Source organism: Hyalella azteca, unplaced genomic scaffold, assembly GCF_000764305.2.
Source record: "Hyalella azteca isolate HAZT.00-mixed unplaced genomic scaffold, Hazt_2.0.2 contig863, whole genome shotgun sequence".
Classification (NCBI taxonomy): Eukaryota; Metazoa; Arthropoda; class Malacostraca; order Amphipoda; family Hyalellidae; genus Hyalella; species Hyalella azteca.
Genome location: NW_025931198.1, coordinates 135,211 through 147,774, shown reverse-complemented (window position 1 = coordinate 147,774; position 12,564 = coordinate 135,211). Strand labels below are relative to the sequence as shown.

Here is a 12,564-nt window from a genome sequence, read left to right as displayed (position 1 = left end):
CATTCAGAGGATTGGCGGAGGAAACTGGGAATGCCGGGAAAATAATGCTTACGTGTTGTTCCGAGCCAGCTGTATAGGGTTTCGTTGCCACAAAATGTAGCTTCGTTTTTCTTGTCGAGAAATCCCCGAGGCTGCCTAAGCAGTAGCGTCTCAACTGAGGCATCGTGTTGTTTCCTTGCATATTGCCTCCTGCCTCTCTGACAAACAGTTTTTCCTCCAGCGCAAATCCTTTTAAGTCAACAGATTCAGCAAATCTTTCAGTCTCAGCGATGAAGTTTTTACTTGTTGTTAGTTAGTTTGGACCTTTTCTGGGTTGATTTTTTATATCAAAATCAATTGAGTTGCTAGAATACGTGTCAACATACCATTAACTCTCTGTTAAACCCGCTAGTTAAAAGTCATACACTTCAAGTGTGAATAGATCCACACTACTGGCAAACATTTGAATATCATCATACTCTTTTGTCTTCTTTCAAAAATTGTTGAAAATTCTTGCTGAAAGACACGCACTAAGTGGACAACTAGACAATTAATAGGGATGCTTCAGCCCTCCTGAAACAATTAATCAAACTCGCGCGAGAGCAAAATTCAGCGCTAAGTTTCTTAATAAAGCGTGGAGCTTTCAACGGCCGCGTAGTTCATTTGTCAGTCCTGCGTGGCATCGACCTCAATGCGCCGTTGATTATCTCTGAGGCTCGAATTTTACCTAGAGGACAACATGCGAATTGATGTAGTGTTATTATAATTTATATAATGACTCAAGGAAGCGAGGACAATTCAAATTTTATTAAATAAAAATCGACGATCAGACAGCGATGGCAAATTTGAGCGTGCTGAATAAATGGAACTTTCAAAAAACTTATTAAAAATTAATTGGCTACGTAGCCAAAAATCCTTCACAACACAGAGTTGATCTTCCACATTTTCACATTTATTGGGAATACCGTGCAAACAACCATAACGCAGTGCAAATGATCCTGCAGAGTTGCTGGTACTTCAGTAAATTACCGGCGATCCTTCTCTAGGGCGAGTCTCGGTGGTGGGGCTCAGCATGAAGGATGGGTTTAATGGCCTGATAATTAAACCTGCAGCAAGGGCATGACATGAGCATCAAGCTCGAACGTCTCACTGTTCTCACTGATAACACTCATCCATCTGCTGACATTTCTCGAGTGTTATTCGCGAACAAATTCGAGTGAAAATCTGAAAACTCATCAACATTATTATTAAGATAATGAAACATACTAATGCTGTTGGCTTGAAATGCATCGACTAACTTTCCAGTACAGTGCATTTCGTTCTGTTTTTCGAATCATGTGAAGGAATTAAAATTGTTGTCAACTTCATTTTATGAAAATAATTGTAATACAAAGCTAAACTTGGGCAGCATTTAAACAGAGCAAACTTAAACTTTGCACTGCTTTATATTTCACGATGACCTGTCTACACAAATTTTAGTTCTACGTGCAAAAAAAAAAACAAATTTCAATTTTTTAATGACCCATGCTGGCAACAAATACCAAAATTTACATAAAAATGGAAAAGGTTGATTTAGTAAAATAATTAATTGGTTTTCAAAATCATGTAGTGCTGTTTTTTCACCCTTACATTTAAGAGTTTAACCAAGGTGTATTGAAGGTTACTCAGGGCAACAACGCTATAATGTTCATCTTCAGTCTATAATTTCAAGGCACTATGGCAATAAAATGAATTCTAAACAATGCGTAGTGTTCTATTGACAACTAGTGACAAATGAGACTCTAAAATTTCATTTCGAGAAAATATTTAATTTCACAAAATCGCAATTCAGGAAATTAAGGTATTAAAAAAGATAATTAATTCTTAAACGATGCACAGTCTGTGAACTGAAATTGTTAGAACCGAGGCAGTTTTGGTTAACCATGAACAGATGCAGCATGTGAGACCATATGGCCGGCAGCGTCAATTGGCATCACGGAGTAAAGAATTGAACACGGACGATATGCCTAATGCGACGCTACCAGCTACTGAAGAAGTGCTTATACACGGGGAAAATTTTAGACGATATTATTTGGGGCAAATACGTTCCCTATCTTGTTTTACCTGATGAAACTTAACCACGAGGATAGTATTAGCTATACAGTATTTTCTCATCCGCAAGCGCCAGTGCGTCGTTTCAAACAGTCGCACGAAGTCTACGCTCGGTGATAGAATATTTACCGTACGTGGCAGTTATGTTGAAGTTGAGGAATCTGGTAGAATTGTTGCGATTCTAGCTTAGAAAACGAGAAAAAAGTCAATCAGAGTAGAGAGTGGGTGAGAGACTGAGTATAGCACGGACAGATAATATGGAGCATCATCGACTTTGTTCCGTGAATTCGTGAAGCTGTAAAAGTAGTAGAATGGTATCGCTTTCCAGCGCAAAGCTCTTCACATCTTGCCACTAAATTAGCCCGATACTTAAAGTGGATAATATTTGCTGCTAAAATTATCAGCTAAAACTTTTCCTATATATAAGCATTAGCCTTGTACGAATATCACACCGCGAAATTTTTTTATAAAATTAATATTACAGGCGATAAAGAAATGCTGAAAATCAGTAAAATAGTTGGAATGACAAATTCAGATAAATGTAAGACGAAAAATTTACACACACCTGAGTTACAGTCTTCACTCAGTGTGCGAACGAAATTTTGGGAAAGGCAAATTTGAATGCAAAGAAAAAAATATCAATAATTGACCAATACTTTAGACAGAAATAAAGTTAAGTACACCAGGAGATTGAAACCATAAAAACAAGATAGGAATTGTGTGAGGTAATTTGTCGAAATCTCAAGAAAATATTTTTTATTTGTACAGCATATATTTTCAATGTTACCTTATTTACGATCTCACAATTGAATCCATCAGGGGAACTATTGAGTTTAGCTAATTGCACAAAGCGGATGAAGAAGACGCAATATGTTAAGAACATTCACTTTTGGTTAATTTTTGCATGTGGTAGGCGGTAGCGTTTGTGAATTCAAGCAACAGACTAACGGTGCTGACTTTCGTACAAGAACACCAATAACATCAGCCTCAATTGTCTCAACATAATACCAGTCTGAAATAACGACAAATTCTACATTTACGCTTACGAAAAAAATAATCATGGTCCTCCGAAGACGCTTACGAGTGCCCACTGTTAATACTGTAGATACCGCCCACTCTTTCTCACTGCACCATTGCAATAAACAGGAAGATAGTGTTTGCCAGCGCTTCATCTACGAAACTCAGCGTGCCTACACCCACCACAGAGACGCTGTGAGGCGGTGATAAGAACTAGGGCACGGAGGAAGGACCTAACTGCCCATTGCACGACCGACGCGCCGCCATGAAACAGCTGCAAGAATTTTTTGCTACTGCGATACGACTTCCGTGAACAATTTTGGAAAAAAACTATCTGCAACTGTCATCACCTCGGGAATATGGTGGTGCATTCTATTATTAGAAAAGTGTTTCTGCTAAAAGAAAAAAATATATGCTAGACTCTTTCGCACTATTCTGTTTAGCATTTAACCACACATACTTGAAATGGAAAATTAAACACAACATAAAATGAGATAATCTTTCCAATCTTAAGATATTATAAGCTTCAAATTGTGTGATGTTCAAATACACTGACTCACCGGCATGTAGTTGTGCAGCTATTGTACATCACATATAAGCCTTCGGTAACTCAAATCCAAGGCAAGCAACGTAAAGATGACGTTCGTTGTTGGTCGACCAAACAGTCGCAAATGGATTGCAGGTCGCAGGCTCCTGAGAGCGACTTCTTTCTTTATGAGCGTATCACGTGTCGCAGGTTTAGGCATTACTGTCGCGCGCAGCCTAGCGACGCAATAGGAGTTATCCTGGATCTTCACCAAGGGCATTTCTTGAATATCAAAGAAAATCTCACTGAATAAATAATCCGAAGTATACGCTTCTTCAGACATTAATCATGAGATTATCATCTGATCATAAAATAAGTTCTGCCGTTGAATCTCATAGACCTTCGCAACCTGTGCTGATGGCGGCAGTGACTCGCAATTAAAGCTTTTGCCATCTGAAAAGTCCCTACGTGAGGTACATTGTTTGCTTAGTTTTCAGCAATAATTAGTGATGACTGATGAGTAATCACTTGCAGACGTGTTTGATTGATAAAACTAATCAGAAACATGTTTTTTTGTTGATGAATTTTGGAAATGATTCGATGGGAGGTATTCGAATCCGGTATGTTGATACATTGGTCATATCGATTAGCAAGATGCAGATGATCTTTCACTCGGGGCAGGAGGAAAAAACTAAAAAGTGCTGTTATGTCAGTGCCACCACACCTGTCATCTCTGGCAACTGGTATTATTTTCTTAGTACAAGAGTCTTGCAAAACATCGCCTCAATTAATATAGATAATTAATTAAGTAAACATAGTTCTGAATTAGCTTTTAAAGATTAGGTTCGATTTCAATTAATTATTTGGTTCGGTAATTCTTCATTTTAAGCCATTCATTCATAATACTTTTGCTTGGATGAGGATTAAATGCCTCAAGAAATGTTCTTTAGATTTGAATCGCAACTAATGGCATCCAATCCTTATCGTCAATCCAATGTGCTTCGGTAACTTGCCTTTATAAATGGCCAAGCCGCACATTTAATTAACAGTCGCGTCTTAACCACTGTAGGATAAAAATCATGCCCTGCTTTCTAATCGTAGGATAAGTTCCGTTAGATCCATAGCCAGAAATAACCATATCTAGTAAAATTCGAAATACAAAGGATTTTGATCAATACCTCAATCTCCCAGTCATTTTAAAATTAGTCTGAACGTACAGAATAAAAATTTGGTTGGCAATTGATTTCATTCGGCTAATAACAGTCCCACATCAATGCAATTAATTAAAAGACGAATAATAATGCTTATCACTAGATATTTCATCTGATAATGCTAACAAGAATCTAAAACCGTTCATACTCCATACTTGGGTAATGAGAAATAACCAAGACTGCATTTCAATAAGATTAAACGAACGGCTCTGGTCGATACATTCTTGTCAAAGACGTGGCAACATCATAATTTTGGCTCTAGCACGTGTGGCAATGCGCGTCCAAAGATCACTTCTCAAAACGGTGCTTTTTAAATAATCGCTAATATAGCATAGGACGGCTCTTGACTGACGTCTCTTTCATGCTCAGGCATACGATTCCTCGCATGGAAGCATAATAATTAAAATTGCATCACGAAAGAATGAAATTACGATACATATTATTCGCTCGGTGAACTGGCAAATCAGATGAAAAAATGTTCACAACTCCACGGATTTTTGTCCTTACATTCAAGTTACTATTGGTGCGTAAAATATTTGTACGATAATTACTCAAAGCAATACAATTAAGTGGAATGTAATTCAATTACTCAAGTTCCTCATTAGTCTCACAAGACAGAGCTTAGTCGATAGCTAAATTTTTATTTAAGACGCGACGCTGAACAACGTCGAGATACAAGGCCACCATAACATTATTATTGTGTAACCAATAATAATTCAACCTGTAAATGTTCGCAATTAAATTCCAACACTGATGTCTTCAAAAATGCTTGTGTCCTCAAAATTGCAATGGTTGGAAAAACACATCTATAGGCTCACTTATTCATTAACTTAACATGGAAAATAAAATAGTATGTAAATGAAAGTCACAATTTTTTGGCTAAATAATCTGACGAATTGTTCAAGCTGCAACAATGTTGCATCAGTGACGCGAAAATGTAAAAGGAGTTTCATAAATATCAAAGGGACGGCCCTTTTTATTTTCTTCTGTATCCAGGAATGAGGGTTATTTTTATACATTTTTATATTTATATTTTATACTCACTTGCCGATGATCTCATGCACGTCGTAGACTTCATCGAAAAGGACTTCATCGTCCGCCATGCTTGCACTGCCCTCGTCGCTACTCCAGTCCTCGAGCGCTCCACACTCACACTCAACGCCACTCTCCTGGCCTCCACTCAGCTGCTTGATGAGCAGAGCGCTCAGCTTCTCGCTCAGCTGTTCACTGAGCCCATCGGGGCGCTCACAGTGTTCAACTGCAGTCGACGATCGTTGATCTTTGCAATTATCGTCAGCTTGGTCGTCGTAGTCAGACTGATCTTGATATTCCTGGGGTTCAGGGCTGTCCGGTTCACCAGGCATGGACTGGTGAAACGAAGAGTCGCTGGTGACCGTGACGGATGGAATGTTCTTGGGTGGCAGAGGAGGAGGTGGCCCCTTGTTCTCTGAGTTACGATGGTCGGCAGGCATTACTCGGCGACGATCGGCCGAGTCCTTCCCTTTATACATTGACAGGGATAGTGAGAGGCACAATCCAACTCCACCAGGTGACACTTCCCCACGTGCCCCTCACTCAGTTAGGGGGAGCGCCCTCCCTGACCTCCCTAGGCGCCTCCCCCCACTGATAGTTTTCAAAGTACGATTCTACTGAAGAACAACACCAATACCACCTCCCACCAAACACAAATACACACGAAATGGCAAACTTTACGCAAGTCAGGGTCAAGTTAGAGCTGACCACAGCCAACCATAAGGAGCTCAAGTCTGAGCCCTTGCGTTCGGCACCTGTTCTCAGCACGAACTGCCAGCCCATTGATCGTCGCGGCGGCTCTCCGCTCATGCGCTGCTGGCCTCCCTCGTCCTCCCCAGCAATTCTACGCTCTCGCTCACAGGGCCGCCTCTAGTCCCTCTCTAACTTGCGCTCTCTCTTTTACTCGCTTGCTCTCTTTCCAGACCAACGGAGCTCGGGTCCGTACGCCAAAGAGGCGGCACGAACGCTTGTCGCCAGAAGGTGGCAGTGGGCACTCTTGGCTCGGCGTCGTCGTAACGTTACTAGGAGCCAATACTGTTGTCTTTCTTCAATTATTCCGCGACTGTATCTCTTACGCGGTCAGTAAGAGGGGCAAGAGGAGGAAGGACGGCAAAAAAATTAAACTAAGATATTGTCATTCATATAGAAGTAAAAAAAAAAAACATAAATTGCAGCAGCCTTTACAATAAACTTGCGCACCTTAGTGATGCTGCACTACTAGGAAAGTGCTGAAAAAGCACGATGTGGCACTGAGTGGCAAGACAAAGGAAGGATAAATGGAAAAGAACTGTTCTACGTACGACCAAAGCTTCCATGATGGCAAAAATCAAAATAGAAAACACAATACGTATTCATTATTTCTCTTGCAAAAGTCATTGGAAATTAAAAATTTTCATCAGCGGCAAATTAGAAGCTATCTCGATCAAATCTTGTAAACAAAAATATAGCCTTGGAAGTTTAACCAACACGTCATTCGAATTAGAACTTACGAAAACTGAGTGAAACTCTGACGACAAAAGAAGATAAATCAAAATTAACTCTCATTTTCTCCCCTTAACATGAGTACTGCTAATTTTTCAGACAGTTAAACATGGAGGAAATAAAACAAGTTGCAAAATAGTTTCTTGTAATCTCAACATCCCGGAAGGAAATCATAATATCACACGTTACTCAAGAACAAAGACACAACAATCGTTCAAACTTTCCCAAGAACCTCACGAGCGAAACCCGATTACATTTGGCCGAGTCACTAAAGATGATAGAAAATGCACTTCGAAGTTATCTACGCAGAAATATAGGCAACAAACGCAACTTAGTCTATTTCAAGTACATAATAATCTCCAATGGACAAATCTCAAGATTCGATGTAATTCCGGATAAAAAATGAGCGATCGGATCGTTTCTGGACACCAGTGAGGTTTGTTTGAATCAAATGAATATTCAAAGGTAATTGGCAAAACGAAGAATTGTACATGTCAGTAAAATGTTCAAACACCGAAATCATTAGTAGAACGCACTCAAGGAAGCTTGCCAAAGCATGAATATTTGCTATACAATTAGAAACAAATAAGCAAATGGTCGTCGAAAAAGTCTAGAGGATATATATAAAGATATGCGTGAGTGTAATAAAAGTATATATGATAACTATTACTCTACAAGCCATCGTTTTGGCAGAATCTCGAGAATGTAAAAAACTAAAATATAATCTGCTCTAATCTAACTTATGGAACTGCGTTGTTCTTTCTAACCAGTACACAAAGTAACTTAATTAACGGATATCATCGTAACTAACACACAGTATTATATTATATCTTTACTCCCCATACACCCCACATTTAACCCGTCACGCTTAACAGAAATTATAATTGCGCTCTGATCAAGATAAAATTCAACATGTTGTATTTGTCGAATGATTTTTGAGAAATAATTTGCGAGATTAACGATTGGTGACATGCGGTTTGTTAGACGTCAAATGAACGATGATTGTTAGTGAAGAAAGGACGCACATGAACAGGAGAATTCGAGGAAATTTCCTCTTTTAGAGTAAGGGAAATTAAACACTCAAGGGGGCAATGTACCACTTACCACTCTGATAAAACTCCGGTATGACCGCTTGGTACAAACGCAGGGAGAGAAGGATGGAAGATTGGCCTAAACGCACGTAAAGTCAAAATAATGGGACTTGTACGAAAGATTTGGAAACCGAACTCTTGGGTCAGATGCCAGAACAGATGAATGTAGAACCATTAAATAATATGTATGCAAAATCCCGAAACTTCCAAGAATATATGTAAACCTAACCGTGGAACTAACAACCAGTAATTCATGAAGTTCAGTAATTTTGCATATTCGATGAAGGTTTCTATGGCAAAGACGTCACCTGACAAGGAAAACTTAATTCAATAATCAGTGCATAGCGTTAATGATTTTTAAGGAACTCATTAGCACACACTGAGATAAATTGCCGTCAGTTTAGCAAGATAAAAGGGGAATAGCTCACAAAGAATTGTAACTGTCAGGGGATGAGTAGAATTAGAAATTCTTCAGACACAAACTATAGGCATCGCAAAGGTGATTCAATAAGTCGACTGTATTCAGAATGATAGGTCATTATGAACGACAAGCACAAAATAAGAATTATGTGCAATGGAAAAATTAACATCAACTCGCACAAGGCACTGAAAAGCCGCAAAAATGCAGGACCAAGAAGGTTTTTTTGTACAAAGAGGCATAGCGAAAGCCAAATTTATGAGTGAAATATTATCTTTTCATATGTAAATCCGAAATCTTTTCATATGTGTTCCCCAACAAGGTTTTAATTTTGGTAAAGCGAGTTTTTTTTATCTAATTCAAAAGCTGGAGTATTATTGCAATACAAATATTTATCCGTTTTACTATTAATCCTAAGCAAAATGATAGATTATATTATATTCTTATATTAAAGATAGGTTGTCAAATAACACTCTAATCTCATGTAAGCAATAAGCATCAGCAAACATTGTCTACCAAGTTGCACATGTTTCAGTCAAGTGAACAGGTCAACATCAGAATATAAATCAGTAACCCCTTGAAATAAATGCCAATATGTAAATTGCAAGAGCCTTCAGAATTAAATTAATTGCCAGTATATCGTATCAATAACGTTCTCAGTACCTACTTGCAATAATCAACTGTCATTTTTCTTTGCTTCCTTCTAACGTTTCGATTCTGCTGCCATCATATTTAGCCTTGCCCGTTCTACTCTATCCCCACTCCCTACTTCTACAGGCCTATTTGTTTTGCTGCCATCATTTTACTTATTTGTCCTTCTTTCCACCCTCGCTCACGGCCTCCTCCTTGGCTTGGAGCGTTGCTAGCTCTTTCATGAGGCGGTCATACTCTCGGTTGACGCTCTCGGCCTGCTTTAGCGCAGCCTCCTTCTGGGCAAGCATTTTCTTGTTCTCCTCCTTGAGCTGCGTGAGTTCGGCGCTGATGTCCTTGCTGGCAGCTGTGGGGTCCTGCTGGTCCAGGAGCTGCCTGGCAGCATCGCTTGCAGACTTGGCCTGCTTCATGGCAGCCTCAAGCTCAGCATAGCTCACCGCAAGGAGGGAGATCAGCGACACCAGACGGTGCAGAACACTGCAAAAAATATTTATTTCAAGAGAACCTAATGAAAAATGTAACATTCTAAGTAACAATACCATCTCCAATCATCATTCTTTGTTGTTAGAATTCATTAATTTTTTTCATAAGAACATAAAGAAAAAGGAACTCAAGTTGCAGAGTACTTGGTAAGTGTAGGTAAGGATAAGTATTTTCAATTATATACCTCTATACTGGTACCTACAATACATCTACTTACAAGAGAAGAAACAGAGAGATGCCTGAGATGTAAAAATTTCTTTGAGCCCTGAAGAGGCGCATGTGGTGCTGCATCTCAACATCCAGATGTTCGGCATGCCCATGGGTTGGGCTCTTGATTTCACCGGAATACTTGTGCATCTCTCGAATTGCATCTTCAAAGACAAATTTATAAAACAGTCAATTCACTGTTGCAATTCACTCAAAATCTCTACAACTCATTTCTATTGCTTTCACATTTCACATATCACAGCTCTTGCTAGATCTTTCATCTGGATCTGACTATTCAGTAAATAATTATTTATAATTGTAACCCAATCCCAATCAAGTTATTTGTAGAAATGATGAACTGAAATTTTAGAACTAGGATATGAATCAATACTAGACTAGTTTTCATCAGTCCTGAAGCAAGCAAGGTGCTGCCATATCCATTTAAATACAGGTACCAATATCAAGATTCAGAATCATACTATACATATACATTTGATGTGTAGAAATCCTTTCTCACCAAGGAACACAAGAACCAGAACAGCAAGGAAGACCATGAAGTAAACATGGGACATCTTGTAGATGCTCGCCAAAAATCGGGACTTGAAGAATGAGTGCCATCTGAATAGAATAGAATTTGTTAACAACCTTATCGAGCATTTGATTTGGCTGGTTCATAAAACATTAAATGCAGGAAGAAGCACCAGTATGAAATGTCTAGACGTTTACATAGCAACTGCTCCTAAGTAATAATATAACTAATAAAATGGATGAAAATATTTCTTCCTGAAAGCCAGCAATTGAAAATTTCTTCAGTTTGTTATCAGAAATGATGATTACATAGTAGAATTGAATCATATACATTATTGTCATTCCATTATTACTATTAGCTTATATTGATTATTAAATATTGGCCCATAACTAATAATTTTATTTCTATTGATTCCTATGGGGAAATTGGCTTTGGCTGGAAACAGCTATCAAATAAATGGTTGAGGTCAATATTTAAAATTTTGCTATTGTAGATTCACAGCAACCTTCAGATTAAAAAGAAATGTATAATTAAAATTCTCAATGAGGAGCATCAACATGGAAGTCTAAAAGTGATGTATAATATAGTACCTTTTAGGAGAGATGATAGGCAGAAGCAGCAGGAAGGTCAGGGCCAACTCCGTGTACATACACCCAGCAATCAAGGTCCACTGAATACTCATAATTTCTGTCTTAAAGTCAACAAGATAATTCAATAAGGAAAACTGCGGTCTGAAACAAAAAAATGCACATCTTATAAGTCAGCAACATGCATATATATGGGGGATAAAAAGGGTTAGCCTGATGAGACACTGTCAACCCAACCAAAAAGGGTTTATGGCAGGTCAGAAAAAAATTTATTCCCTCTATGCCTGGAGAGCATAGGGCATATACCAGAAATGAAGACAAGAAAAGAGTTCAATTTTTTTAGCATACATGAATGTCTGACTGTGAAAGATATTTATGGTCAAGATATTTGGGTCATTTCAAGCGGTCCATCAAGCCAATTTGACCTCAAATTGACATCCATTGTTAATTCCAGGTGCTATCACACAAGTAATTGAGCTATCAACACCATAAGTTTGCTATGTACTACTTATTTGAATAGATATATACATTTGTCAAACACATTGCAACTTGTTCCTAGGCTTCATCAATCATCAAGGCCATTTGCTATGTTGTTCACCACAGTTTTATTGTAGATTATTTATTTATTATGTAATTATGTAATGTAATTATTTTATTTATTGTAGACGTCTTGGGGCTGTTCACTGAAGTTATTGCATTTGAGGACCCCTCGCAGTAACTGGAAATAATTTATTAAATTTTCAAAAGTTGAGAAAGTTGCTCAGCTGCAATCCATACATTTGTGTCTTCCAAGTTTGACTGCCTCAGGGTGTCAGGAACAAAACTTCAGCCATCAAAGGTTGTTGTTGTTGTAATTGCCCATCCTGGTAGTGGCAACTAGGGAGGGGAGGTGATAGGTCATTTTTTCCGGGCACTCGGTACCACTGGTAGTTCTACGACCATCACTGGCTTGCTGACCCGCCAAAACCATTTGATTGCATTACACAACACCCTGGACAAGCCAGGTACTCATTTATCAACCAGAGTTGGATGAATGGCTGAGTTGACCATGAGCTGAGCTTCCCGGTAGAACTTGTCCTCAGTGGGACTTGAACCCGGGAGCTGGGTGCGAGAGACAGAGTCTCTCACCACTGCACCACCACAGCTCGTCATCGAAGGTAGCAAGGTCCTCTCTCCAAATATGTGTCTCCCAGACCTGCAATCAATACACCAGGCATACATTAAAATTTGGGACACTGTCATAGGAAAACCGAAAACCTC

General features: G+C 38.8%; 2 protein-coding genes across 2 annotated transcripts in view; both read right to left on the bottom strand.

Moving 5' to 3' along the window:
* The window catches only part of LOC108666822 (peripheral plasma membrane protein CASK), a 201,031-nt gene extending 194,413 nt beyond the window's left edge, over positions 1-6,618 (bottom strand). Inside the window, exon 1 of the mRNA XM_047880920.1 lies at positions 5,869-6,618. Coding sequence (XP_047736876.1) covers positions 5,869-6,335 — 467 coding nt within the window. The 5' untranslated portion in view covers positions 6,336-6,618. The remainder of the gene's footprint in view (positions 1-5,868) is intronic.
* Positions 6,619-7,469: 851 nt separating this feature from the next.
* Positions 7,470-11,476, bottom strand: LOC108666824 (B-cell receptor-associated protein 31). The gene is made up of 4 exons (XM_018153754.2): positions 11,308-11,476; positions 10,706-10,806; positions 10,199-10,352; positions 7,470-9,975 (listed from the first exon to the last, which is right to left on the bottom strand). The coding sequence occupies exons 1-4, from the start codon at positions 11,397-11,399 to the stop codon at positions 9,654-9,656; spliced, it is 669 nt and encodes a 222-aa protein (XP_018009243.1). The 5' UTR covers positions 11,400-11,476; the 3' UTR covers positions 7,470-9,653.
* Positions 11,477-12,564: the final 1,088 nt, after the last annotated feature.

What these genes read in the sequence shown, in the direction of transcription:
- LOC108666824 (XM_018153754.2), bottom strand. Translation starts at nt 11,399, where the DNA reads ATGAGTATTCAGTGGACCTTGATTGCTGGGTGTATGTACACGGAGTTG. An exon ending in TCTGGTTCTTGTGTTCCTTG is followed by an intron (nt 10,353 to 10,705) that starts GTGAGAAAGGAT and finishes TTGTCTTTGAAG; the next exon opens with ATGCAATTCGAGAGATGCAC. An exon ending in ATCTCTCTGTTTCTTCTCTT is followed by an intron (nt 9,976 to 10,198) that starts GTAAGTAGATGT and finishes TATTTTTTGCAG; the next exon opens with TGTTCTGCACCGTCTGGTGT.